At 60.5% G+C, this 26,977-nt stretch overlaps 1 protein-coding gene across 3 annotated transcripts in view; it reads left to right on the top strand.

Moving 5' to 3' along the window:
* CASZ1 (castor zinc finger 1) overlaps nucleotides 1-26,977 on the top strand; it is a 120,670-nt gene that overhangs the window by 69,557 nt on the left and 24,136 nt on the right. For all 3 annotated transcript variants that reach the window (XM_042996023.1, XM_042996022.1, XM_042996021.1), the window contains one exon: nucleotides 26,344-26,820. In XM_042996023.1, the coding sequence (XP_042851957.1) occupies nucleotides 26,344-26,820 (477 nt within the window). The remainder of the gene's footprint in view (nucleotides 1-26,343; nucleotides 26,821-26,977) is intronic.

The raw sequence follows: 26,977 nt of genomic DNA, 5'->3' as shown, positions 1-26,977 counted from the left end.
GCATCCAGCCAGGTGTGATCTCTGGTAATCAGATGTGGAGGTCCTTGGGACCTCCGGTGCCCAGGAAGGGGGTGACACCCCCTGCTGGGCAAAGTGGTGAAGGTGTCTAAGGCCACTTCTGTCCCCCTGCCCCTCCCTGGCCTCCACCCCCACCTTAATCAGTGCCTCCTTCTCCCAGGCCCCACCCCCTTTCTTCAGAAAGAGGGCCCCCACCCAACCCAGCCCAGAAGCAGACCTTAACAGATGGGCCTCGGTTGGCACCACCCCCTACCTGGGGCATAGGAGCCTCTGCTTGTGGGCGGGCACAGTGGACCCAGGCATTACTCAGCTGGAAGGCGGGCCTTCCTCGTCTTCCTCCTGCTAACCTGGGTGCCAACTGGAGCTGGCGTCCATCCTCCTGCCCTACACCGACCAGTCCCTTCCAGTCTGCTAGGGGCACAGGGCTCCAAAGTGCCTCTGGAGGGTGTCCCCGACTGGAGAGAGAGCCTCCTGGGCCTGTGGGTGGCAGAACCTCTTGTAGCACCTCTCCTGGGCTTTAGGGAGACTCTCTTCTCCCCGCATTCCAGGGACAGCCTCTGGAAACTTGTCCTAGAAGCTAGAAGAGCCACTTAGGTGGACTGGTCCCTCCTGCAGCTGGAGCGAGGCTCTTCGAGCAGGACCCGGGCCTGCCCTCTAGCCACTCAGTGAGGGGAGGTCAGGGTGTCAGAGTTCTGACTGTTTCCTGGAGGAGCAATCTGGTGATACCCCTCCGCCTTTTCTTTGAACTTGGAAGTTTCACTTAATTTCAGAACTTCAGAAGAAAAGCGCTTTTTCCCCTGTTCACAAAAAAAGGGAAGCAGGTGGGAACTCTGAGATCCCCTCTGAGACCATCTCTGGGCTGGCTCCGTGCTGGTCTTCCATCGACATCTGGAATGTTCTCCTGGACACAGCCGTAGCCAGAGGCCTTGTCGCTGGCCAGGGCTCATTGCTGGTGCTGTGAGGGGCTCCTTCTTGGGGAGAGTGGAGGGCGGACCACGGACAGCTTCCACCAAGGGCTTCTCTGGCACAGTACAAGGCACAGGCCCCAAAGAGTCGCTGGCACCAGGGATCCTATAAGCATTGGGTCATGGGTTAGCATCATCTCCAGCCTGGGACAGGTCCAGGTCCTGAAGCACTCTGGCCATAAGTCATTCAGTGATGGGAGAGCCAAGGCTTCTCAGGAGGGGACAGCAGGACCTCAAGATCCTCGGGGACCATGTGGACCCCTATTCCCCCACCATAGTTCAGCCAAGGGCTGGATCAATCTGGACGTCTTTAGCAATAAAAAATGCCGATGTCGTCCTAATTCACCAGGCCCCGAGATGACAGCAAATTTACATTTTTTAATTAAACTAGCAGCCAGTTTTTATGAGAGGGGGTTGGGTTATGCAAATCAAATGGTTGTGTACGGAAGATTAGGAGAGTTTGGGAATAAATTCCACAAATGCTAATAAAAAAAAAAGGAAAGGGAAAGAGAGGAGGGAGGGAGGAGAGAGAGGAAGAGAGGAGGACATAGTTCCATTAGGCCCTTTTAGAGTGATTTCCCTGGGGGAGGGAGCCGGGCAGGGGAGGGGCGGGGGAGGGAGCTTTCAGACACAGGTAAATCCATCCTGCAGTTGGGAAACTCCCCAGGATTAGGCCCCACTAGGCCGATTGCTAGGCCCCAACAAGACTGGAGGCAGAGGCGAAATGGCTGTGAAGCAGCAGCCGAGCTTTGAGAAGGACCTTGCCCTTGTCCCCCCCTCCGGATCTGGTTGTCACTGCCCCACTTTCCTCAGGGGGAGCATGAGAAGAAGAGGAGGGGCCGTCCAGGGCTAGAGCTGTCCGTCAAGATCCAGGCTGGGCTCTCCCAGGTGGAGGGCCAGATAGGCAAGAGAGCGAGTTCAAGGGGATGGCCACGGACTGCACAGAGGGCCGGAGAGGGCTGGCACTGTCCACTTGGCACCGTGGCTGCAGCCGTGTTGTCGCCGTGAGTCAGTGGGAGGAATCGGGGTTGCTCGCTGAGCCAGACCTGCTTCTTTTTCCCTGGGATAAGGTCTGCCGGAACTCCAGGCCGGGGCACCCTGGTATTGTGTACCGACCCCCCCCCCCCCCACACACACACGTGCGACCCACCCACCACCGTTGCATCCTGGCCCTGGCCCTCAGCTGTGGAGGAAGCCCAAGCAGGTTGCCCTCGATTTTCCTTCCTCAAGCCTTTACTTGGCCAGATACACCCACTCGACCAGTCTAAGCTGGGGCCAGTCCCTGCAGTCAGGTTGGGCACCGGTTTTGCCAGTCTGCTGCAGGGGGTGGGTACTCCGGTGCCATCTTGGCAGGAAGGAGCCGTCAGAGCCAAGGACAGAATGGGCTGTCTGGGAAGTAGCGAGTTTCCTGGTACCATTCAAACAGAGGCTGGCTGTGACGTTTGCAGGGACTTGAGCATCAGATGACCTTTAAGTCTCTGGCTTTCCAACTCCCAACTTGATTTTACCGGGGAGGTTCGGTCTTGGGGGGCAGGGTTGAATGGACGAGGCGAGAAGCACATCATTTGGGCCTTGTCTTTGGAAGCAGGCGTTTGAGAACTCTGGACCTCTGGACGGCCTCTGGACCGTGAAGTGGCCCTTGACCCAGCCCTGGTCCGAGCTATCAGACATCAGAGCAGATCTCAGGATGAAAGTCTTGGCGTAGCCGTTCTCCTGTAACAGGAGGCAGAGGCAGCAAGGGCCGATCTGGAAGGATCCCTGGAGGGGACTCACCCCAGGCCCTTTTTTCCTGTAGGGACCAGCCAGGAGAACCCATTAACTCTTCTCCCCAAGAAGGGCACCGGGGTCAGTTAGTCAGACCTCCGTGCGTCCTCCCCATTGCCCTGACGTTCCCCCATCCCCCACGGCCAGGGAATCTGGCTGAGTCGCAGCTTGGGTTTTTATGATGGAAAAATAAAATAAATGGAGGCACCTTTGGAGGGCTGAGCCACGCAGCAGCATCCCCTCATTAAAGCTGCTGCCCCTGGCTCAAGTCCCTGGGCTGGGGATTGGGTGCGGCCCGGGAAGCCTCTGGGCGCCCACTCCTCTGCCGGGACCCCGCCGGGTCAGTGGTGCGCCTGCCTGGCCCGCCGCCATCAGCCTCCTCTGGCCGGCCCGGCCCACCGTTCTCGGAGGGACCAGGTCGTTTCTCCACCCCTGGGCCCCAAGGCGTGTCCTTTACCACTGCCCTTTCTGAGCTGGTTTTTAAACCTTGACCACCCTGGCTGCTGCCACATCTCCTTGTCTCTCTCCTCCTCCTTTTCCTTGTCTTCGTCTTCATCTTTGGGGGCTGGGGAGTGGAAGTTGCTCTGTAGTCATTCCAGCCTGTGGGTCCCCAAGGCAAGCAGTAGCTGTTCCAGGGTAGCTGGGCCAGGATAAGGCAGGGGGAAGAAGGAGCAGGGGAGCAGAAGAAGGGCTGGTGGTCCCAGGGTGCAGAGGAAGGCCTCCTTCACTGGGACTCGTGGTGACAGGTGGCAGCTTGGTGGTCCAGCACTCACCTCTCTGGCTGCCTGACCACAGCATAGCATCCTCACACCCCACATTCATCAGGACGTAGTCTGGAAAGAGACCCCACGTGGGTGATGAGGTCGGAGATTCGGTAAGCGTTTGGGAGAGTGCCCGCTATAGTTGCTGCACAATTGAAGGCCGCCTGGTCCTTCCCTGGTTTCCAGGACCTGCCTGCTGGAGGGGGACAGGTGTGTTCATCTGTCACACGGGGCAAAGGAGCACAGAGTGGAGAGCGCAGGGAGCTCTGTGAAAGGGTGGCCTTCGAACTTGACAAAGGATGGGAGGTATTGGGACAGATGCAGACGGATGTTCCCTGCACCCCCCACACCTTCTAGGCTTCCACACGGCCTTTCTCTGTCTTGCCTTGTACTCCTCACCACCGCCCCCGACAGAACTCCTGCTTCCATTGTGCAGCCACAGCCTTCTGCCCTTTCCGTCCAGGCCACCCAGCTCCCTAAAGCAGGCCCTCCTGCCTCCCTTGCCCCCTCCTCCTTGCAGGCCTCATACCCACTTGGTCCTGGAAAGAGATAAGAACCAAGAGGCTGGCAGGAGGCCTGCGTGTCCGTGGATCTGGTCACGCCCTTGGCAGTAGTGTGTCCAGGTGGCGCTCAGACTTCCGTACCCTGGTCCCCAGGAGGTCAAGGCCAGGAACCCACTTTCTTCTGCTACTCCTGTTCCTAATGGCAACCATTAGATTTAGCTCTGTGTTGACGTCTCCCAGCGCTTGGTACAGGGCTGGTCTCGCGCCTTCCCCCCGTTAGGGCTGGTGGAATTGATTGATTGATGTGCCTCTTCGCCAAGTGCCTCCCGGCTTAGTGGGGGCAGCAGGAGGCAGGCAGGAAACGTTGGCCGATTCCCTTGGGAACCTGCGTTTTAGTTCCTTGAGAGCTTTCTACAGCCTGGTTTACAGGAAGGAGTGGGGCTGGGATTAGGAGGTGACATAAAGGGGGCACAGGATAAAGATGGGCATTGCGTGGCTAGATGGGGGCCTGCCATTAGCTACTAGCTGACCTTGGCTTGGGCCCGGGAGGATCTCGGCACACGCAGCCTGCTACCCTGTGGGAGATAAGAGGGCAGTAGCCAGTGGGTGGTCTGGGACTCTCCTGTGCTTCCTCCCCTGCCCGTCTCCATCTGCCCCCAAGCAGACATCATGGCAGCATGTCTGTCCTCTGAGTCCTGTTCCCAGTCCCGGGACCCCTGCAACGAGGTGGACCCAGTGCCAGAAAGAGACCTGGGACTTCTGCCCCCCGTCATGGCGTTTGGGCTCCTCCTGAGCCGGCTGTGGTTCTTAGAGCTTCCCACAGACTGCCTCTGGGTTCCCCCTGGCTTCTGGCCTCACAGTCTCGGCCGGTGCTGGTGCCGTAGGCTCTGGGCCGCTGAGACTCTTCTGAAAGCCAAGAGGACCCTCCCTGTCGCCTTCTGGCCTCAGGCCAGGGCACTGCCTGCAGGAGCAGGGTGGAGGAGGGGGATGGACACATTTTTTTGTCTTCAAAGACCAGGGGTTCCCAAAGGAAACCTTCTGGACTTGAGCTTTGGCCTGCATTGGCCTTTTCTTCTAGGGCTTTCTCCATGAACTCGGGACCCCTGGGAGGGAACATGCTGAGGAGATGCAGTATGTGGGGGCTCCACCACGTCACCGTCAACCAGAAGTACATCTTCTCCCTGGCTCAGATCGTCCCCTCGCTGTAGACCAGGGCCTGCCTCCCTGCCACCCCCTTAGGCCAGGAGCTCCAGGCCGCAGCAAGCCAGGTGGGCTGCCTTGGGGAGGGACTGGCCAGGTGCCACACCACCCAGCAGGGGGCGCCCCGGCGTATCTGCTCCAGTTCTAGGGATAGAGCTTCCCCATCCTCGTCCAAGGGTCTGGTCCAAGCCTTCTGGCCGGGGAGGGGCGGGGGGAGGGCTTCCCCTCCCCCCACCCCCAGAGGTTCCTTGGCGGAGTTTGTTTTGCCAGGGTGACCTGTTTAATCATCTCATTTTCTGGTGGCCGTTTATTCCTCGTTTCCACGGTTACGGCCCCATTAAGGGGAGAAGCAATAAGGCAGCGAGTCAAACAGGTAATAAAAACATTAAAGCCCATGTGCACTGAGGGAGGGCGGGTGGGTGGGAAGGGGGCTCAGTGAGGTGAGACGGCTGGGGAGAAGCAGAGGTAAGAGGCCGCCGGCCTTGTCCTCCAGAGGCCACCAAGCGGGCTCCTGGCCGGAGGGAGCAGAGCACCGCTCCGCGTGCCCCTGCTCCTGGGCCGCACCCTTTGGGGGCCAAGACCCAGTACTAGCTTCGAACCATCCCCAGCCCTCGGTGCCCTGGCAACAGGCTGTATGTTGGGAAGTAAAACAGGAAGGAGAGCCGTGAGAGTTGACAAAAGCCTCCCCCAGGACTCTTCCCGGCTAGTCGTGCCGTCTGGTCCAGTCGCAGGCCTCACCTCACTCACCCTCATGTGGTGGGGGCGGGGGATGATTTCTGACATTGTTTTGAGCTCTAGAACTTTTTTTCTGCCAACTTTATCAGAAAGCATATTTGTGGTGAGTGCCGCTAACAGGGCCGGTCTGGTGAGTAAATACTCCTGGCGTGGACAGCCCTGTGACCTTGAGAAGGAAGCGCACAGCAGGGGGGCCAAGGGCGTGTAGGGAAAGGAGACCAGGTAGCCCCTGGGCTGTTGGGGGGACCTCCTGGGAAGGGCCGAGGGGGCCGGAGGGTTTGGGTCTGTGCCTGGCGGGCTCTTCCCGGCAGCGTGGTCTGTCTCAAGCTAGAGTGACACTTGGCTCGGGCTGGGGCGTGCGGCTTTCCTGCTGGGGTCTGGGCCACGAGCCCTCGGTGTTGCACTCACAGAGGAGTTTCCGCCAGGTTCTCCCGTGGGCTCCGTAGAGACGCTGCCCTCCCTTCCCTTCGGAGATGGAAGCGGAAAGGAAAGTCAGCCTCTTGCCAACCCCGTCTGAGCCCAGGGGCACGTGCCTCCTTCCCTAGGGACCTCCTGAGTGTCCGCAGCCCCTCGGCGTGGCCCTCAAGATGGGCAAGCGAGCGACGGTCAGTGGGGTTGACCGAGAGGGGAGAGGGAGAGACTGAGTCTTCCTCGGCCAGGCAGAGCAGGGCTCTGGCAGGAGTTGGCGGTACTAAGCAAGTGTGAGCCAGCCTCTGCTGCCCAAGAGCCTCGGGTCAGTGGCTCAGAGAGAAGAGCAGAGGTCCGTTTTGGGGCACCTCTGGGTGAGGAGCCCCTACTTCCTGCGCCCCTCCCCTTCCTGCTGCCAGTGCTCTGATCCTTTGCAAACCCACCAAGGTCTGTGTCTCCAATTATTAAATTTCAAAGTTGATTTCTGACTAGAGAGGGAGAGAGAGAGGAAGGTCTGGGAAATGGGGGAAACCCTCTGGCTGGGAAGCGTGTCTTGGGAACGGACCTAGATGAGTTAATATTCCGATCAAACAATTAAAAATAGAAAATGCTCCCGCGGCACCAGCTGCTGGGGCTTTTCAGCAACTGTCACCAGTAGGTTCACGGGGCAGGTGGTGCTGGAAAGGCGTTTTTCCACCAACGGCAAATATCCGAGATTACGGCGTGCCCCCCACTTCCCTCCCAGGACCCAGGACAGGTGTCTAGGGGCTCCCGGCTCCCCCTGAACTCCCCGCAGGGGCCTGGAGCCAGGGGTCTGTGCAGCTTCAGGGCGGCCCTTCTCCGCTCCAGGGCCCGGCCACAGCGGTGAAGTCATCGCCAGATGCCTTGTTAATTGCTTTAAGAATCTAACTTAAAATAAGATGAAAACTTATATTCCTGGGTGAGGAGTAATTTCCCATCGAATAGTAAATTAATGGAAGGGTTATACCAGGGGGCCTGGCCGGGAGGCCATGCTCATCTGATAAATCCAGGTGGCTTGGGCAAAACAGGTCTAGACCAGTGGCTCCCCTAAGCCTCAGGCCAGGCCCCGCTCCCTGGCTCCTCGGGGGCTCCACTGTGGCCTGCTGAGTTGAGAGGACGTGTTCCATGTGTGCTCAAGGTCCCTGTCAGAGACGGGGACCAGCTTTTCAAGACCCCCCAGGTAGGAGAGGCTCAAGCATGAGATGCCCCCAGGCATGAGAAGGTCCTGGATGGCCTGGCCGCCCAGGAGGTAGAGCACGTCTCTTGACGCCCGAGGAAACAGTTTCAGAAGCACTTTCCATCGGTCACACCGTGTAGTCACCAGCATGGTGACCAGCTGCCCCAGTCCGCCCAGGACTGGAGAGATCCACGTCCTGTGAACGCCTCAGTTCTGGAGGCAGGTGGATGGACTGATTGACATGGCCCCTCCCTTGGGGTCCGGGAGAGCCCACACACCTCGTGAACTAGAATAGTCTCTGTCCAGGATGGGTGACTGACAGCTGGCTTCACCTCAAACGCCCAGCTCCGTGGGCTGCTGCGTTCAGCTGGGTGCGCGGAACCCTGCTGGGCGTGACGCACCCCTCCCCAGGCACGGCGGGGAAACCACTGCCGGACAGAGGAAAGGACTTGAACCTGTGCACCCCCCTCCACGCCCCACCCCTTCAGCACTGAGCCCTTGCTCCCATGGTGAGGATGCGGCTCAACGGGCAGCATGATCAGAGCACCCGTGAGTTTATCGAGTACCTTCCTTCTGAGACATTCAGAGCACGCCACATTTAGGGTCCCATTTCTCCTGTCGGTTCCCTGGGAGGAACACAGGGAGTTGCCCTGTTTAACAGGCGGGGAGACAGGAGGCCCAGAGACGCTGACGGGTGTGTTCCCATACGCAAGGAGCAGGACTGCCTCCCACGGAGAAGAGGGACTCTCTGGAGAACCATTCCAATGGCAGCCCAGTCCTGGATGTTTACTGTGCTGCCTGACCCCACAGCCCCAGACGTCTCCGGGCCCCACCTGTATCCCACCTGTAACACGTGGACACATCCCGGGGCCTTCCCTGCAAAATAAAATGCGCTCATTATTACAGTTGTATTTTGAGCTTTTTGGAGGAAGCCTCCCCAGGAGGCATTCATTCTTGCCCATCTCCTAAGAAAGGGGTCTTCCCATCTGTTTGCAGGGATGGGTTGAAGGGCACTTGGAAAACATTCTGATTTGTCTCTTTGGTGAAATGGAGATGAGCAGACTGGACACAGGGCCCTTCAGGAAGAGAGTCGAAATGAATGGGCATTCTCCTAGGAGACAGGTTGGCAGATGTGCGACTGTCGGACGTGTTTCTGTGTAAGCATAGTCTTTGCTGGAGGGGAAGATTGGGCCGTGGCCCCTGGTTCACCGGGAGACCCTTGCAGCTCGGCCTGGGGATGTATGTCGCCATTGGCCCTCATTGCTTCGAGAAGTAATGGGGCCTCCTTGGAAACTATACAGGATAAACTTGCTGCTTTACAGACAGCTGTGCCTGCGTGGGGTTTGAGCCTGGGGACCGTACTGAGTGCGGCAGGTGTAATCCTAGAGAGGACCCAGCCAGCTCCTTTCTTGGCGTTGACCACGCTGCTTTGAGAGGTAGGGAGCCGTCAGGTGTTCTTGGGAGGACTGGGGCCACTCGAGTGGCCTCCTTCCACCCTCCCACCACACACCTACCCCCACCCCAGAGGAAGGAATTATGGGGCAGTAGGACTGAGAATTCCTAGTCTAAACAACTCAGGAAAGCATGCTCCGAGAGTGAGCCAAGCCGGGACCGCAGATGGTGTGATCCTGGGTTGTAACTACAAGGACAGTGGCTGTGAATGTTCCATGTTATGTGGCAGTTGCTGTTCAAGCAGACAGACTGGTAAACTCTAGACTGCAGGGATCTGAGCAGGCTCGCCTCTGTTCATCTTCTCTCACCCCCAGGGTAGGGGAGTGAGGGTGGTTTAGACAGAGCAGACAGACAGACAGACAGACAGACAGCCCTAGAAAGGCAGGTAGAAGGAGCAGGAGATAAGTAGGCAGCTGGGAGCGCCCTGGCCCCGGCCAGAGGGCATGGCCCCTTGCTTGGACCCCATGAGCCCCTTTCCCTGGCCTGCCTGATAGGAAGGGTCATTTGGGGGCTCCTGGGAGGCGAATGGGGCTCTTCCCTGGAGGCCCCAAGGCAGGGCCAAGAGCCCGGAGAAGGAGACGGGGATGTTTTCTGTTTCTGGGTCCCTTGGGGGCCCAGGGGCAGATTGAGACAGGCTCCTTGCAGGGAAGGTGTTAACAAACAGCAGGTGATTAAACATGACAAGCGGTGACATTTCTGTGCAGGGTTCTCAGAGTCCCGGCAATGCCAAGAATGAAGCTATAAACCCTGACATTTTGTGTTATGCACTGAGAGGTTTTTAATAGACCTCTCTCCCTCTTCCCCAGTCAACTTCTCCTTCCCTCTTCCCACCACCCCCCCCCCGTTGCAGCCACTGCCCCCACGGACACCTCCTGCCTGCCCGGTGCAGCCTGGCCCTGGGAGCCTTGCTGGGCCCTCGGTTTCCTGCATCTCTGCAGGCCTCTGACCTCTCCCTCCCTCAAGGACCTCAGCAGGGCCAGGTCTCCCAGATCCCCCGCTGCCCTCCACAGCCTCTCCCTTCGCTTTGATCTCTCCCCCCCTCAGCCTTCACTCCCTTCTCCTTTTTTTGGGCCCTGATCTCACAGCCTCACCCTCTGCTGCGGCTGTCCCAGTTGTTTGCAATGGCAGGTGGCTGTCCCTGTGCCCTCTTTGTGTTAATAACGTTTTCAGACAGACTTGATAGGGGGTGTAGGGAGGTGGTAGGGCTTGGGATGGGATTTTTCCCCCCCATCTTTTTTCAATTTCCTTTTCTCCTTTTTGGGACAGAGACAGGAGGTGGAGGGAGAGAAGTGCACCACAATACAAACAGTTGCTGGGTTTATTCTGAAAGGGTCTGGCCAGCAACAGTTGTTCCTCTCCCAGAGAAATGTTGGGACAACTGGGGCCTCTTTTGTTCTCGAGGCAGAGCCCTGCGAAGGGCATTTGGAGGTGAGCCTGAGGCTCAAGAGGGTCAGAGACCCAAGAGCTCCTGCCTCAGTCCCACCCAAGGGAGGAGAGGCTCCTAGAGCTCCACAGGGCTGGCTTGGTACGAAAGTCCAAGGCCACCCCCCCCCCCCGCCCCTCGCCCCGATCCCAGCTCTTCCCCTGATGAACTTGAGAAGCACTTAGTTTTCTGTATCCATTCAGTAAATATTTATTTGGGTCAGGCGCTCTGCTAAAACAGTAGTCCCATCCTACGGGTCCTGCAGTCTAGGGAGACAGAAGGGTAATTAAACAAGTTATTACAGAAGTGCTACCGCATGGAACAGGACGTCATGAGAGGACGAGGAAGGGACCCTACAGAGCGTGGTGATCTCGGAGGGCTTCCAGGAGGAATGAAATTTCTCCTGGGACCTCCGAAGGATGCGTGGGTCAGGGTGGGGCAGCCGGGCCCTGGGTCGAAGGAGGTGGGTGCTTCCCTGTCGCACAGGCGCTGGCCGGCAGGTTGATGGGGAGCTGTGCCGGCCCCAGGGCTGTACTCCTTCGAGCCCTGGGTAACTGGCCCAGAACTCACTCTTCCAGCCTCCCTTCTACCAGTTCCACCCGTCTGTGCCAGGCCTGGTGCTTGGGGCAGAGCAGGAACCCAGCTCAGCCCTGTCCCTGTGGGAGGGAGAGCAGCCAGGAAGTCAGCAGGTGCCACTGAGGACAGGCCTCTCTGATCATTCCTGCCTCCTAGGCACCTCTGCTGATGACTCACTGACGAGGGGGCAGGAGGGAAGAGGCAGACCTGTGTGGCAGGCAGCCCTGCAGTCAGAGTCAGAGCCCCGGGGAGCCCAGCTGGGACGGTGGCATGTCTGTGTGTCTGCTTACTACCCCTCTTTACCTCCTGCACCTGCTGGCCTCCCAGGCACAGCCGGAGCCTGGGCTCCAGGAAGCCCTCCTGGAGCTCACAGCTGGCCTCCCTCCTGTGCCTACAGGGGTGTGTGGAAGGCCCCAGTGCTGTTGTGCCTTCCCCATCAGACTCGGAGCCCTCTGACACCCGAAACCATCCTCCCTGAGTCCCTGACCCTGGGAAATACACGCCTATAGGTGCCTGGGATATATTTGAGAAACTCACCTGGACCCCGGAAGAAGAGGACGTGGGCTGACCCTTAGCGCAAGACCAGTGAGGAGCCCGTAGACAGACCAGTGGGCCCCTGGCGTCCCAGAGGCCAGGCTCGGGAGGTCCAGGTTCGGCTGCCCCACCTGACCACAGTGGCCTCACACCCTGGAGTCGTGCAGCCACAGCAGCCGGACAGCCCTAAGCTGCCTACGAGAGCCTCAGCAAGCCTTCAGAGCTCTTCCTTCCCCACCTGGCTCTGCCTTTGCCCAGAAGTCAGACCCGGGACATCCCGCCTCCATACCCGTTCCCTGAGGAAGACCAGCTTAGCTTCCTGCCCCATTAAAGGGTCCAGGGCAGATTTCAGCCATAACTCCCCTTCCCCACCCGTCCTGATCCTGCCTTTCTGCCAGATTCGCCCTGGGTCCCTTAATGGTACCCTATATCATCCACTCGTCAGAGTCCAGCCAAGACCCCAGGAAGGACCCGGAGGCTCAGCCATCCTGGGCCCTTGGCAGCTGAGAGGGAGGAAGCAGGCAGAAATAAATGGGAGGGCAGGGGAGTCCCAGAGTCAGGACTTGGCCCCCTGCCCCTGTAGATCCGGAGCCAGGTTTTACCGTAATCCCTACATCCTGTTGCAGATCCTTAATCAGCTGGAGCCCAGGTCGGGCTGGACCCCGTGGTGACACTCAGGGCTGTAGCCGGGAAAACCTGAAGTGGAGCTTCCGGAGTTGGGGCTGGGGGCCGTGAGGAGGAGGCAGGTGGAAGGGAGGAGGAGAGCGCCGGTGCAGGCACAGGATGTGGACAGAGCCCAGACCCGCCACCCACCCTCGCCCTGCTGGGGGTGGAGGAGCAGCTGTTGCGGGCTGGGGACCGGGGACGAGAGAGGGCCAGGAGGGGCCCGTGCGGAGGCCCCCTGGAGAACACCAGAGTCTGTGGGGGCTGCTGCACTGCCTCTTAGCACCACTGAGACAGCTGGCCCTCGAGTGGCTCCGACCGGGAGCAAGGACCCCGGCCCGGAAACGGCGGACAGGGGACGCTGGGTGACGTCGGTTCCAGGGGTCTACACTGACCAGGGCCTGCGTGCGAGCCTGGAAGAGCTCCTGCCCTGCCAGGAGCTCTGCTTTCTGGGGAGGCCTGAGGCCGAGGACCCAGAGCCAGCTGCTCTGGGCTTGGGCGGCCAGGAGACTAGGCTCCCCAGGGGAACAGCAGGGGCCCCTTAGCAGGAAAGCAGGGTCCCAGGATCTGCCATTCCTTAAGCCAGGAGCAAGCCCACCCTGGTTGTCCAGCCCAGCTCCACAGGCCCTGCCCGAGTTGGGGGGAAAAGTTGGAAGGTGGGGGGGGAGTGTACCCTCCGGGACCTCAACTCCATCCCCCCTCCAGGAGCAGCGGTGGAACAGAGTGGGGGTGGGGAGGCACAGGCCAGAGACAGCCACGGAGCGCAGGCCAGGAGTGGGCTGGCTGGCAGCGGGCGGGCAGACGGGCGTCTGTCCTGCCAGGGGCCCAGGCTGGCTACGCAGACAGCCTCTTTTCTGTATGGAAATGAAGAATTTAGGCTAATGGAGCTCAACCATCTCTAATTTTGCGATGGCAGGAGGATTTTGATTGAAAGTAATTAAGCAAGCTAGCTGTAAAATTAATTAAAGCAAAAGGGGGGGATTTTTTATTGGATTGGATAGCGATATAGCGTCTGTCAGGCGGGGGACGGATGGGGGTGACCTGAATCCTCTGCCCTCCCCCCTCCCACTCGGGACGTTTATGTCACTTTAATCTCCTTACAGCGGCTGCTGTGCATTTGTTTGAAATAATCAAGGAAATATGGTCAGAAATTGTCAGCTTTCAGATCTAATTTACCTGACGGCCCCTGCGCGAGCCGGCGCGGCCCAGGGAGCGAGCGTGCGTGAGCGGGCGGGGGAGCCTGAGTGGGCACAGAGGACACCAGGCTCTCCAGCCCCCTCTCCAGCCCCCAACCCCCTCCCGGGGCAAGGGGAGGCCCTTCCCAGGCCTGTGGGCACCTCCCAGGGACAGGCCCCCACCCCACCCACCTGCTGCCTCCCCCTCGAGCTGTAACCAGCTTTGGGTTTAGGGCTATAGGATCAGGGAGGTGACGGTAATTCCTTACTCCAGATGGCTGACAACTGCTAAACCCCTCCACCAGGGCCACAGTTTTAAAAATACTCCTAAATTAGTCCCCTCGTGTCATTGGCGGCCTTAGCAAGGGGATTGTGGAGATGGGCCGGCTATGGGGTGGGGGTAGGGGTGGCAGTGTCGGCCGTGGCACCTCTCTGCCACCTGCTGCCGTCCCCACCCTCTCTCCTGGAGGTTCCTCTCTCCCAGGCCCGTCCTCTAATCCCTCTGCTTCCCCTTCACAGCACAACTCCTAAGTTCTCTGCAAGAGGAAGGCCCCCTCCCTCCAATACACCTGCTCTCCCCGCCCCCCACCCCCACGCACCCAGGCATGCTCTCCCTCACCTGGTCACCCACCCACATGTTCTGCCCCTTTCCAGTGGGTGAGCCAGGCTACAGAGAGCCAGACTCTACTTTTGCTTCCCTTAGAGAGCGGAGAGCCTGAATTCCAGGCCCTGCACCCTGGAGGTGCTGGTTCAGAGCCACTTGGGGTCCTTGCCCAGGTGGGCCGGTGTGGGGTTGAAGCTTTTCCAGCAGGGAACCCTTGTGGTGTTTGGGGCCATTGGGCCCTGGAGCATCCCCCTGGCATGTAGAAAGTTCCCCCCTTTAAAGCACAGATGCGTAGCAGTTTGATCTGCTGGCCATGAGAGGGCCGGGATGGGGAGTTGGGGCTCTGGATTTGTCTGGTCCTGACAAGTTAGTGACCGGGGCTTCTGACCAGCCTCTCAACCTCTTGGGCCCCACTTCCCTTCCAGTTCTAAAGTTCTGTGCAAATCTAGGACAGTCTGTGCTCTGATAGCTCCCACCCTCCCGAGCTCCTTATGCAGCCAGAGCTCCTCACCATGCCCCTGGGACAGGGGGGAAGGTGGAGGGTTCTAGAAACAGGGCAGATTAGGATGAACAGACTGCTCGTGGTTTGCCCATGTTAGAATGCACCTGTTAAAAGCCCTCTACCTGCCCTCCTTCCACCAGTCCTTATCCTAACCCAGAGCGTGTCTCCCTTCTCCCGCCCCAGCTTTGGTGCTGGGTGCCTCAGGGGGCCTCCTCCAGCAGCAAGGGGGGTTAAGCCCCTGGCTTCCTTCCAGGCTGGCTCCCAAGCAGAGCAGCTGGGGGGGGGGTGGGAAGCATCACCTGCCCCCCCCCCCTTCTTGAGCTCCCTCTGCCTGACCCTCCACTCTCCTGTAGCCATGAGTCACTCATCTTGGGGCAAGGAGGTGGAGCCCCAAAGAACTCTGCCCAGGAAAGAGGGGGAGGAGAGCTGCTGGCTCTTCTCCACATCTTCAGGGCAAAGTTCTCCGCGCCCAGAGCCCAGGCGGCACTGAGGTCACTTGGGCCCAGCACTCTCCTGGCTGTGCCTGCAGGAACTTGGTGAGAGGCAGGGGCATGGCTAGGCACCACGGGGGCCAGCCAGAGCCAGACTCCCTGCCCTTCATGCCTGCCAGCTGCCCAGAAACCAGATCCCAGGAGACACAGGGCTAGAGGGAGTGTCTGGCCCCGGCCCAGCACCTCACCTCCACGTGTGGCTCGCAGCTGCTCACGTCAGCCCCTGCAGCTGTGATGTGGAGGAACCAGCCTGGGAGCCCGTGCCAGGGACCCAGCGGGGCTGCTCTCCCTGGGCGGGGGGCTGCTTTCTGGGCTTGATGCTGGTCCAGGCTGCGGGGGCAGGCACCCAGGTGGATCCCCAGGCAGGCCTGGGCAGGTTGGTGCACCGCGCGAGGCACAGGGAGGTGGAGAAGGCCGAGAGCAGGCTGAAGAGTGCTCTTACGGTCCTCGTGGTGTCCCCACGTCGGCCCTTTGCTCTGACCTAGTGGGAAGAACGTGCACTGGGGATGCTGTACCCAAAACCACTTTTGGGAATGAATCCTATGTAGTGGCTTCTCCTTGAGGGACAGGCACAGGCAATGGGCAGGCGGGGGCAGCAAGGCTGGCCAAGGGCTTGAGATCGTCAGGTCAGAGAGAGAGAGGGAGCCTCTCTGGAGGGAGCCTGGGACAGCCCAGCCAGGGCCCAGGACAGCCCAGCCAGGGAGTCTGGGAGAGGGAAGAAGCAAGGGCATTTGGGGGCTGGTAAGTCCAAGGCCAGCCCAGCAGTACCTGGTGACCATCACCTGGCTGGTATGCGATAACACACGTGCATTGTGGCTTCCAGGGGTTCCCACCATCGCTTCCTCGTCTGGCCCCCAAGGCTTTAGGAGAAAGCAGAGCACGCTGGCCGCATCCGGGTGGAGGCTCCCCTCTTCCCGGGGCTTCTCCCCTGCTGTCTGCCATCCCCTACAGCTGGGTGTCTGAGCCTCTAGGCGGAGCTTGTACGGGGAGAACCAGAGAGGGTGAAAGATGCCTGGCCTGGCCTTGGACCAGCCCTCCAGGCCCAGATGCCTGAGGCCCTTTGTGAGGGAGGACTCCAACCAGTGGGGGCCCACGCTGACCTAGGTAGCCCCCTGCTTCCTCCCTTCGGGTGGGGCCCAGCATGAGTTGGGCCAGCTCATCTCCCCTTCCCAGAGGGCAGAGAGGAAGTTCTTTTCCCGGAGGCCTTACTCCTGCTTAGTAGTGGCCAGTAGCTTCAGGAGAGTTCTCAGGGGTGTGTGGTTCCCCCGGCCACAGGAGCAGGGAGAGGTACCTGCCCAACTGGGAGAGAAGCCCGAGTGGCTGGGGTCCAGCCCCAGGAATCATTAACGGCAGGGTCTGGCGATGCCCACGCCGCTCCCCCAGCCAGGTCCACGCCGGAGTTGGCTGAATGTGACCGAGGCACTGGGCTCCCGGAAGTGCCTGAGGCCAAGCTGGGCTCTGGCCTAGCGAAGCCTCAGCACCGGCTGGGCGGTTTCCTGCCAGCATCAGGCCTTCTCTCCTGCTCATAGGGAACCCCCCCCCCGCCCCCGGCCTCTCCGGATCCCGGTGGGGCTGGTGGCCCCGCACAGACCCGAATAAGCCCCCTGGGCCCCTCTTCCCCTCCCTCCGGTCTGCCTTTGCTTCCTTACCCGTTAGGCCCGAAGCCTCCCTGGCCCCGTCCCGGCCCCGTCCTCCGTCCCCCCTGGCTCCACAGTCACATTTTGCTGCCAGCACAGGGCACTGAAAATCTGCTGGCACTGCCGAAAACCCTGTGTGCGCTATGACTCCCCAAACATCCCTTTATTTTTATTGTTCTGTTAATTACTGTTTAAACTTTAATAAGTCACTTCGTCAGGAGGGGGGACCTGCCGTGAGCTTTTCTGTGCAAACACGGGCCCGGGAGTGACTCGGGTGTAATATAACCCTTTATGCGATGTGGGAATGTTTAGATTGTAACAGAAACTTGTTATTTTAATGACAGTTCGGGGGGTGGGGGGGAGATCTGAACCCAGAAGAGGAAGAGGGTGGGCTCCCCTTGGGTCCCCACTGAGGGCTGGGGCGGCCTGACCGTGGCGGGCGTGCTCCCTGGCTGCTGCCACCAAGGATGCGGAGGAGCCCTTCCTGGGCTGCCGGGGGGTCAGGCTCACCCAGAGGGAGGGAAGTCTCCCAAGAGATGCTCTGAGACTCGAGGGCAGGAGGGTATCGGGCCCTCAGCAGCCCAGACGGCCAAGGGCCCAAGGAGAGAGCTGGGCTCTTTGGGGGGGGGGGGGGGGAGGGAAGCAGGACGACCCAGAGTTCCCAGGTCTCGGGAAGGCTGGGCTTTCTGCCCTGCCCACGCCAGCCCCGGGCCAGGGAGGAAGCAGCCTTTCCACCTCCCAAGGCAGGACCCTGCCCGCGGTCACCATCCAGTAGAAGGGCAGGCTCCGCATGCCAGACATGTCACTCGATGCCATCCTGTTTCAGATGAGGACACTGAGGCCCAGGGCAGAGACCTAACTTTCTTAAAATTGGGGGGCCAAGTTTCTGATGTCGACTTGTGTGATTTGGAAGCTGCCAAAGTCCTGGTTGCCCGAGCACGGTATGGAGGGCCAGGCGCGGCCCCGCAGGGTATCCCTTGGGCAGGGCTCACCCCTCGGTCCCTACCCTCCCCCCCACCCCCCCCGCATCAGGATGAGAGGGGCTGCAAGGTGAAGAGAACTTAGAAGTACAGTTGTCCCCAAGTCTGGGCATAGGCCACTTGGCCTCTTCTTCACAAGGCCTGGCTCCGTCTTGGGGAGTTGGGGCTTGGGCCCAGGGTAGGGGTGATGGTAGCCAGGCCGCCCCCTCTCACTCCAGTGCCCCCTATCCCCTATACCCAGAGGCACTCCTGCCCCAGACCGGCTTCCGGAGCAGGTGACACCTGGACAGGGGGCCTTTCTCCAGCACCTGGGCCTGAGGGTATCTGGGCCAGGTTTCCTACACTGTCTTCACTCCATCCCTCCATCTGTCCATCAGAGCTGAGCTTGTGCTCTGTGCCCGCACTGGGTGGCAGAAAGGCATGAGCCCTGTGCTTGCCCTCCAGGGCCCATGCCTAGTGGGGCTAGAGAAGCAGTGTGGGGAGAGAGCACGACAAGGGGGACTGTCCCCTGGCCTGCCCGGGTGCTCCCAGCTAGCCAAGGCGGAGAGCCTTGGCTCCCTCTGCTCTCTCCCCTCCCTTGGAGGGCTGCCCGCCCCCCACAAGGGCCCCTCCCCCTGACCTCCTGCGGGCAGGGCCAGAGGTTCAGGGCCCGGGCTCCCCTGAGCGCTGGAGGCGAGAGCCCCCCAGATGGCGGCGGCGTGGGTCACGAATCGCTGAGGTTTTCCTTTTCCGAGCAGCGCGTTTCCCTAAATTGTCTTTGACTGCGTGCATGGGTAATGAAAGTTTATGCCCTTGTTAGAAGGACAGGCGGCCAGTTCCAGTTAGAACTGGGGCTGTCTCCCTGCCAGCCCCCCGCAGCCCCCCTCCCCAGCAGGAGAGGGAGCAGGAGCACAAGTGTGTGTGTGCGTGCGCGCGCGTGCCCGCACACCCTTCCCTGGTGGATGAGAAGGCTGTTAGGGGAAGGGAGAGGGGACAGGGAAAAAAAGAAAAAAAAAATTTCCATATTTGTGTAAGTTGCTTTAAAAGCATTTTATCATGTCATAAAAAAGGGAAAGTACTCTCAGAAATTGATCCTCTCCGCCAGCCCATTGGACAGAAGGACGTTGGGATGTTAATGGCCATCCTGCTCCAGGGTGGCTTATTAAAAAATTTATACATAAATGCTTAAAATTGCATAAATTATTTAAAAAAAACCAACAAAGTAAGCAATTTGAATTCCCTCTTTTCCTCCTCTTCGCTTGGTCCCCCTTCTGCGACCCCCCTTTTCCAGCCCCTCATCGCGGTCCTCCTGGTCCCAGGGTCCCCCCCTCCCGGGCCCCCATCCTCGGGGCTCTCCCCCCCCCCCTGCACCCGCTTCTTCCACTTCCCACCGCACCCCTAGCACCCTCCGCCCTGCCCTCCTCTGGGGTTTCCCAGCCTCACCCACAAATTAACGGAACAGCCGGCCCACCACCAAACACTCACATGCACACGCACTAATAAAAACACCACTAATAATGCCCCAAATCGCGAAATTAAATATTAAGGCCAGAGGAGGCGGACGTGGAGCGGTGCCGCTGCCTCCGTAGCCGAACTTGGAGCTGATGAGTGTGTTTCTCACAGGCGTGGAATGTCACCCACACATCCCGGAGACTGGAGTGGGGAGTTTTATGATGGTTTTTCATTGATTTGTTTCCCCAGCGCAGCTGCCGACCTCTATTGAGGGACAAACATAATCAGCACTGACGCAAATTAGATGGTTATTCGTTTTGAAAATTGACAGAAAAACAATAAAAAAGATGAAATGCTCCCAAATCAATAGATATAATGAAATTCAAATAATCCGAGAGATGAGGTCTCCATGGCAACTGATAATGTGGAAAAGAAAACAATTTAATAAAGGACAGACACACTTTGAAAACAGATTGGGCCCAGGGAGGGGGGCGGGCTGGCGGGCGGAGGGCTGGAGCGGGCTGGCGAGTGAAGGATCACTGTCCGTCCCAAGGACACCCGCCATAATTAAGCGAGGCTTTCGGCCCCAGAAAGTGCAGATTCAGGTTTTAATACACAAAATTATTTCAGGAGCAGTGAATCGGAAAGTCGTTTGTAATGACCTTCCTGAGAGGCCCGGGCGCGGGGCATGTTGGAGGCTGGGCGGCCGGGCCGGCTGAGTTATGGCATATTTGTGTTTTTATAGTGCGGAGGGGAGGGGGTGGGGGGGAGGGGGGGAGAAGGTTAAACAGTATTTACAGCTCAGTTGTTTTCAGAGAGGAAAGAGAAATAGAGTTCACGGGAGATGCGGCGGGCAGGCGGGCGGGTGAGCCAGGAGGCCTCCGGGGCGAGGTGGGAGAGGTGGGCCCCGGGCAGGCCTTCCACCCTGGGGCTGCCTTGCCTTGTCTTGGGGATCCACAGAGGGTGCCAGGGGAGGCCTGTCCCACTCGGGTGCCTGGTGTGGCCCAGCTGGTGGGTCCTTCCAGGCCTGGGGCCCTCTCTGGGGATGGGGTGGGAGCCTGTGTCCGAGCTCTGTGCGCCCGGCCGCACGTACTCCGGTCAGAAGGTGGGGTGTTCCTGCGGAAGAGCGGCCTGGACGCCCAGCTAGCCTCAGCACCCTCCGAGGCAGCCGGCCGCTCCTTTGGACGGGGCTACCCTTCTTGAGCCGCGTGTTGCGTCTGGGGTGTGCCCGGCCTCGGGCACGGCTGGTGAATACCTAGGGAACCGCAGCATGCCCCGCTGCGGGGGCCTGCAGCCCACAGCCTCCCTGCCTCTTTCCTCTGGCTCCACCTCCCTGCCGAGGGCTCACCTTGGGCACACAAAAGGGGAAAGCTCCGTCCTTTGGGTTTGCAGTGGCAGGGGCCACAGAGAGGGGAGGGGACCAAGCAGAGACGCTCCACAGCCCTCGAGAGCCACTTGGCTGGCCAGGGCAGCTCAGGCACGAGAGCCCGGCCCTGGGGGCCCTTTGGAGGCTCCCCTCCCTCAGGCTCCGACTCCCTTTCGGCCGCGGGAACCCTGCTGGTGCTGTGTTACCGTGACCACACTCGGCGTTGCCAGTTTCCGGGCCGTTCTGCATGTGCACGTGTGAATTATAATATGATTGTACAAACACGGAGACGCCCGAGTGTGCGCGCGCGTGCACGGTCTGTGTGTGTGCCGTATGTGTGTGTTTTAAATCTCCCCTGGGTGGTAACTCTTTTTTTCTCCCCTTCCTGTTTGGCTGTGACCTGGGGGAGATTGATAGCCAGCCTGTGCGGTGGATGTTAACAGTTCCCCTGATTTATAGAGTTACTTACGCTAAGTGAGGCCACTTAGACGCGTCTGGATAGTAAACCTTTTAACTGGACTAAAAAATCATAATAAATAAATAAACAAAGGGGGGCAAGTAGGGCCCAGCAGCCTGGCCCCCCCACTTCCCGTCTTAGAGCTGTTGGGGACCAGGGGGCCTGGCTGAGAGTCCTGGGGAGCAGTGACCACTCTCCTACCTACACAAGCTGGGCGGCCCTTCTGTTCTGAGCTGGGAGGGGAGGGCTCAGGCCCAAGAGAGAAGGACACCCTTTCCTATGGGACAGGTCTTGGCTGGGGTAGGGGGTCACAGCTGGAGGAGATAGGGGAGTTAACACAGAAATTGGCTGGTGGGGCAGGTGAGGAGAGAGATGGGAAGGATGGTCGGGGAGCTTGGGGGGAGCACGTGTCTCTAGGGACCCTTCCTTGCTTCCCAGACTCGCTGTTCCTGTGGCACCTGGACTTTTCACCACAGTGATTACGCTTATGGTGACTTGAACATCTGTCCCCTTGTCTAAATTGAGCTGCCCGTGGTGGCAGGAGCCAGGACAGTCTGTCTTGCTCTCATGCTGTCCTCAGGATTGAGCCCAGGGCCTGGCCTGTAGAAGGAGCTCAGAGGGTGTCTTGAATGAACATAGATGCATCACTTGAAAACTGGGGCCTGTCAAGTTCAAGTTCTTAGGGATGGCAGGGTGGAAGCTCCGACATTGCCACCACCCCAATTGGGAGGCTGGGGAGCGGGGAGGGGGGCGTGTGGGGTGTTAGACCGTGGCCTTGGGCGTCCGAGCCCCATGGGAGTCCGATTCCAGCACTGACACTGAGTGACCGTGGGCAGTTACCAATCTCACCAGGCTCTCTCTGCTTCCTCATCTGGAAATGGGGACAGGTCAACAGCCTCATGGAGATGTTGGGGGGGGGGTGTCACTGAAGTTGACATCAGGAAGTGTTCAGCACGGTCTCCGGTACAGGGGAGGTGTTCAGAGGGTGCCAGCCGCCCTGTCACTCTGGGCCGTGCCACAGGGCGGCCACCAGTGGCCTGGCAGTGTCTGTGGCCCCTGAGCTGCCTGGCAGCAGGCAGGGGGGCCCCGGAGCATCCCTACCCCAGGGGACCGGTGCCTGGCCCCTGCCTCCCCACCTCCTGATATACAGCGGGCATTAGGCTGCCCAAAGGGGACACTGCATCCTTAGGAAGAAATATGTCCTCATTTTTCTTAAACACCGTTTCCACTGAGTGAAATGTTTAGAAGGGACGCACAGGGAGAACTTTATTTCCTACCAGGGAGTTCAGAGCCACCAGGCAGAGCCCATAAAGCACCCGGAGCCTGGTAGCTGACAGGCCGCCCGGCCCCGAAACACATTACTCACAAGTGGGGGGGGGGGCTGCTGCCAGGCCTGCCAGGCCCCCAGGGACTGCCCCCCCCACCCAGGGCAGAACAAGCAACTTCGAGCCCCAGGCAGTGGGCACTGGGCACTGGAGCCTCTCGACCCCTTGACACAGGCTGCCCGGGGCAGGGGAGGGTCTGGCCTCAACCTGGCGAGGAGGTGGAGCCATTCCAGCCACCCCCGACCCCTTCATCCCCAGAGATCAGGGACAGGGGGCCCAGGTGCGGTGGTAGGAGCCCCCCTGTCTCCCCCGTAACTGGCAGGAGCCCTGGCCTTCCCCAGCCTTTGGAGGGAGTGATGAGGTTCCTGCCATAACGGGCCCTTCTCCCGAGGCCCTCCCTTCATTTGATTTCTGAAGCTGGCTGATTTGAATATTTATAAATATCAGTAAATTATTTATTGTAGCAATCTGCTGCACCATTTTACCCATCGCAGTTAACACTTTAGGGGGCTCCGTGTTATGGGAACCAGGAGAGGGAGTGAGGAGGAGATGGGAAGAGAGGCCTGGGACTTCCTAGAGCCCACCCAGAAGCCTTAACTGGGGACACGGTGGCTGCCCAGCTCCTGGCAGAGCCCGGGCCCCTTGTGAGCCTGGGCTCTGGGTGTCTTCACGGCTCCAGGATCAGTTGCCTCTTCTGTCAAATGGGATGATGACAGTGCCTGCTTCACGGGGTCATCACGAGGCATCAGGAGACCGTACCTGGAGATGTGCATGGTCTGGTTTTTGCCCCTCCTTTCCTCCACCCTGAGCAGGATCTGTTCAGCTTACACAGGAGAACTGCTTGCAGGGGGCTGGTTGAGTTTGGAGCCCTGGGAGAGGAGGTCGGAAGACCTGGGAAGGGGTCGTTTGTTGCTGAGTGGACAGCCTGCCCCCAGCCCAGCCCAGCCCCCCAGCCTCTCTGGTGTCCCCTCTTTCTTCTGGCCCCAGTGAAGTTTCCTGGTCTTGGGATCTTGTGCCTAGAGGTGCACCACACCTGCTTGCTTGTCCCTCTCAGGGCTCAGCTGCCTTCTTCCAGGTCCTTGCTTGCCAGAACCCTCTCGCCTTACAGTCCTGTGGCCCTTTCCCAGGGCGGGAGCCTGCCTGGGGCCCTTTCACCAACAAGCGGGAGAGCCAGGCTATGCCCTCATGCTGTGCCACCTCCTGGGGCTCACCCCACTGATGCGGAGGCACCGGGGCCAGAGACTAGAAGCTAGGAGAGCCCTTGGGCCGGCTGCTCACGTGCGGGTACCCGTCACTCCGTTCCCCAGTTTCCCCTGTTTCCCCCAGCCTGACTGGGGCTCACCTCCGCTGCCCCGCCCCTTGCCTCCTTTCTGGAGCCCGGCCCTGGGTAAGCGGTGCAGGACTCCCCTCGCCTTCCCACCCCCTGGCCCAAGCCTGCCTCCTGGGCAGTATTGTTCCCAGAGGAAGTGTCCAGTGTAAATAGAGCAGCGGGCAGGCTGGTGGCGGGAAGGAGATGAAAGGGGCAGTGACAGGGCCGGGGACGGATGGCTTCCTCCCATTGAGGCCCGGCCACGGCGTTTATATTTTAGGGAAGAAAGTCGGGGGAATGTTTACATGGACAGGAGCCTGGGGTCAGACCACGAGGGGGGTAGTCTGTACGTCCCAGCGCCCTGATGGAGGGGGAGGGGAGGAGGACCCCACGGAGTGGGCCGGAAGGCGGATGGGCGAGCAGCTCGGACCTTGGCTCCTTCATACTCCCCACCCGCTGCCCTAGCCTCTGCCTCCTGCCCTGCACCCCAGGCCCACACGCCTTCTCCACCTCTACCCCTGGGACCGGCAGTAGAGTCAGAGGGAGGGCAACATCTGGAAGGCAGGTGGGCTGGGGCAGAGCGGCAGCTGGAGGGCAGGTGTGGGGGGTGTAGGCGGAGCAGAGGGGCCTGTGGGCGGGGGGTGGGCCCTGGGTGCACAGCTGCATCACAGCTGGTGGGGGCCCAGGAGGGACCGAGCCAGGCACACGCCGGAGAGAAGGAGGGGGTGGGCTGGCCTGGGTGGGCCCAAGTGCCTCGAGGCTCCAGGATGGGTGGGAGCCCAGGGAGGGGGTGTCACCAGCAGCAAGTGCAGCCCTGGGAGTTTCTGCTTCCCTCTTCCTTGGGATAAATATTTATAGATCCATTTGCTGTCTCCCTTACACACTTGGCTGCTTACCTCCTGGTAAAAATAGAGCAGGCTCCCCCACTCTCCCCTTCCCGTCCCCACCAGGGCAGGGGACCAAGGGGGCCAGGTGAGGCCTGCTCCCTGTAGGTCTGCTGGAGCAAGCTTGGTGTCGTGCAGCCTGGCAGCTGGCCCAGAGGTTGGGTGGGATGCTGTGACTAGGGGAACCATCATTGAACTTTGGAGAACCCACATCAGCACTTGGAGGCCTGGGTGTGGGCGGCACAGACTTGGAGATGCGGATGAACTTGGGCAGAGTAGGCCCATGGCCTGGGCAGGGGTGGGGCCCGGCAGAGCCAGGGCCCCAAGACTGGGCCGACTGGTGTGAGCCAAGCAGACCCTTCTGGGGCAGTCGGCTGGCTGGACTGGGCTGGGGCCGGTGGGTCCCTGGGCCAGGTGAGGCCATACACACTGGCAGCTGGTTTCGAGGCAGGTCTGGGGCCGCTGGGCAGACCACCTGTCTGTATGAGCCGAGTCTCCTTGCGAGACAGGGTCCCCAGGCAGGCAGGGGTGGCCGTCCTGTGTGAGCATGCCTGTTGGTGGGCTTTCGTGTGTGGGGGTCCGCAGGGTGTTGGTCTATTCCAGGGAAGCCCCTTCTGCCCATGGCCCTGGAAGCCGAGCCCCTGCCCTCACTCGGCCTTTTGACCAATGTGGGTGGAGACTCAGACACACCCATTCCTCTGCTGGGGGACACACGAGGGAGCCCTGCCACTGAGAGGGTCCCGCGGGGCCCCCTGTGCTCAAATCGGCTGAGGCCGTCTGCCATGCACACCGCAGGGTCTGGCACACGATAGGAGCCAACTCAACGGACAGATGGAAAGGTGGAGGACAGGCAGACATATACACAAAATGTGTATGTGTGTCCACCCTTGGCCTTGGTGGCAGGTCCCAGGCTGTGTGGTGAGTGGACCCGCCGTGTGCTCCCGACCCTGGACCCCTGGGCGCCCCCGCTCAGCAGCCGTGAGGGAGGTGGCGAGACCCCGGCAGCCGCGTTAAAGAGTTTCTGTCGGGCTGCCGTGTCGTTCGGGAACAGCAACTGCAGCTTCTGGGCCTTCCGTTGGGATCTGAGAAAGCCCAGCCTGTTCCAGCTGTGGCTTCTCGGGGCTGGGAAGTGGGCTTTCTGGAGTCAGCCAGGCCTCCGAGGGAAGGAGCTGTGGCTGTGGCAGAGAGGGCAGAGTGGGATCCTCGGACAAGGATGAGCGGTTCTTGGAAACACTGTGAGCAGTTCTGCCCTTGAGTGGCCCTGATTGAGGCTTGAGGAAAGGAAATGGCCAGAGAAGACAAAAGAGGGGAGTGAGGGAAAGCGGAGGCCTTCAGAGGGCCCTCGGCGGCCGGGAGAACGGGAAGAGATGCCACGGCTCTCCAGTGAGCAGAAGTAGGAGTCAGGTGGGGTCCAGGGACCAAGTCTGGCAGGGGGGTTGCCAGGGACGAGACAGAGGGGGAAGGGTCCCAGCCACTAGTGGCCGGGACAGTAGGGCAAGAGGCTGGCTCGGGCCGGTCCCTGGCTCTGGGTGGTCTCCTCCCCACGGGGCAGGCCACGGCGGGGCTCGGTGTGTGCCCGCCTTGAGCGCCCGCCTTGAGTGCCCGCCTCTCAGAAGAGGAATTTAGGGCCAAGCAAGTGTAGGGAACGCTTCCGGGAACCAGGTGCTGAGAAGCCTGCCCCTCGTGTTTGAGGAGTCGTTCATTCATTCGTTCGTTCGTATGTTCATTTCCAAACCGTCCTGAACCACCCAGTGCACGCCGGCCTCGGTGCCAGGCTCTAGGGATGGAGCGCTGGGCGAGCAGGGCCGCTGGAGCTCACAGTCTGGTGAGGGGCGCAGACATCCTCCCCCCCCCACCGCTGCCCCCAGCCAGGGGCAGTGTGAGGAAGGTGGGATCCGGAAAACCTAGGGCCTAGTGGGGGGGGGGGGGTTGGCCGCCAAGGTGGTGGCCGCACCCTCTGACCTCTCCCTCCACCCCCGCAGCTGAAGGCACCCGGTGCACCGACCCGCCCGCAGGCAAGCCCGCGATGGCGGCCAAGCGCAAAGGCGGCCTGAAGCTCAACGCCATCTGCGCCAAGCTGAGCCGCCAGGTGGTGGTGGAGAAGGGGGCAGAGGCGGGCCCTCAGCCCGAGGGCAGCCCGCTGCGGCCACGGGACCGAGAGGCCGGCGTGGCCCGGGGCGTCCGCAGCGAGGAAGACAAGAGGCGGGCGGTGATCGAGAAGTGGGTCAACGGCGAGTACAGCGAGGAGCCCGCGCCCGCGCCCAGCCTGGGGCGGATCGGCCGCGAGGGCCTGGAGCTGCCGCCCGAGGGCGTCTACATGGTGCAGCCCCAGGGCTGCAGCGACGAGGAGGACCACGGCGAAGAACCCCCCAGGGATGGCGGCGGCGTCGCGGAGGAGAAGGAGTCTGACGGGGCGGCCTCCAAGGACGACAGCGGCCCCAGTACCAAGCAGGCTTCGGGTAGGTGCCTGAAGCCCCGGACAGACAGCCGCACGGACAGATGGCATAGCCCGTGGCGGGGCGGGCAGCAGGGAAGGAGTAGGGGGTCCGCAGAGCGTGCCCGCTTCCCCCACTCGTGCTCCGTGTCCCGGCACCTCATCCAGCCCCACGAGGCCTG

Source organism: Panthera tigris, chromosome C1, assembly GCF_018350195.1.
Source record: "Panthera tigris isolate Pti1 chromosome C1, P.tigris_Pti1_mat1.1, whole genome shotgun sequence".
In the NCBI taxonomy this organism is placed as follows: Eukaryota; Metazoa; Chordata; class Mammalia; order Carnivora; family Felidae; genus Panthera; species Panthera tigris.
This window is presented reverse-complemented; position numbering and strand designations above follow the sequence as displayed.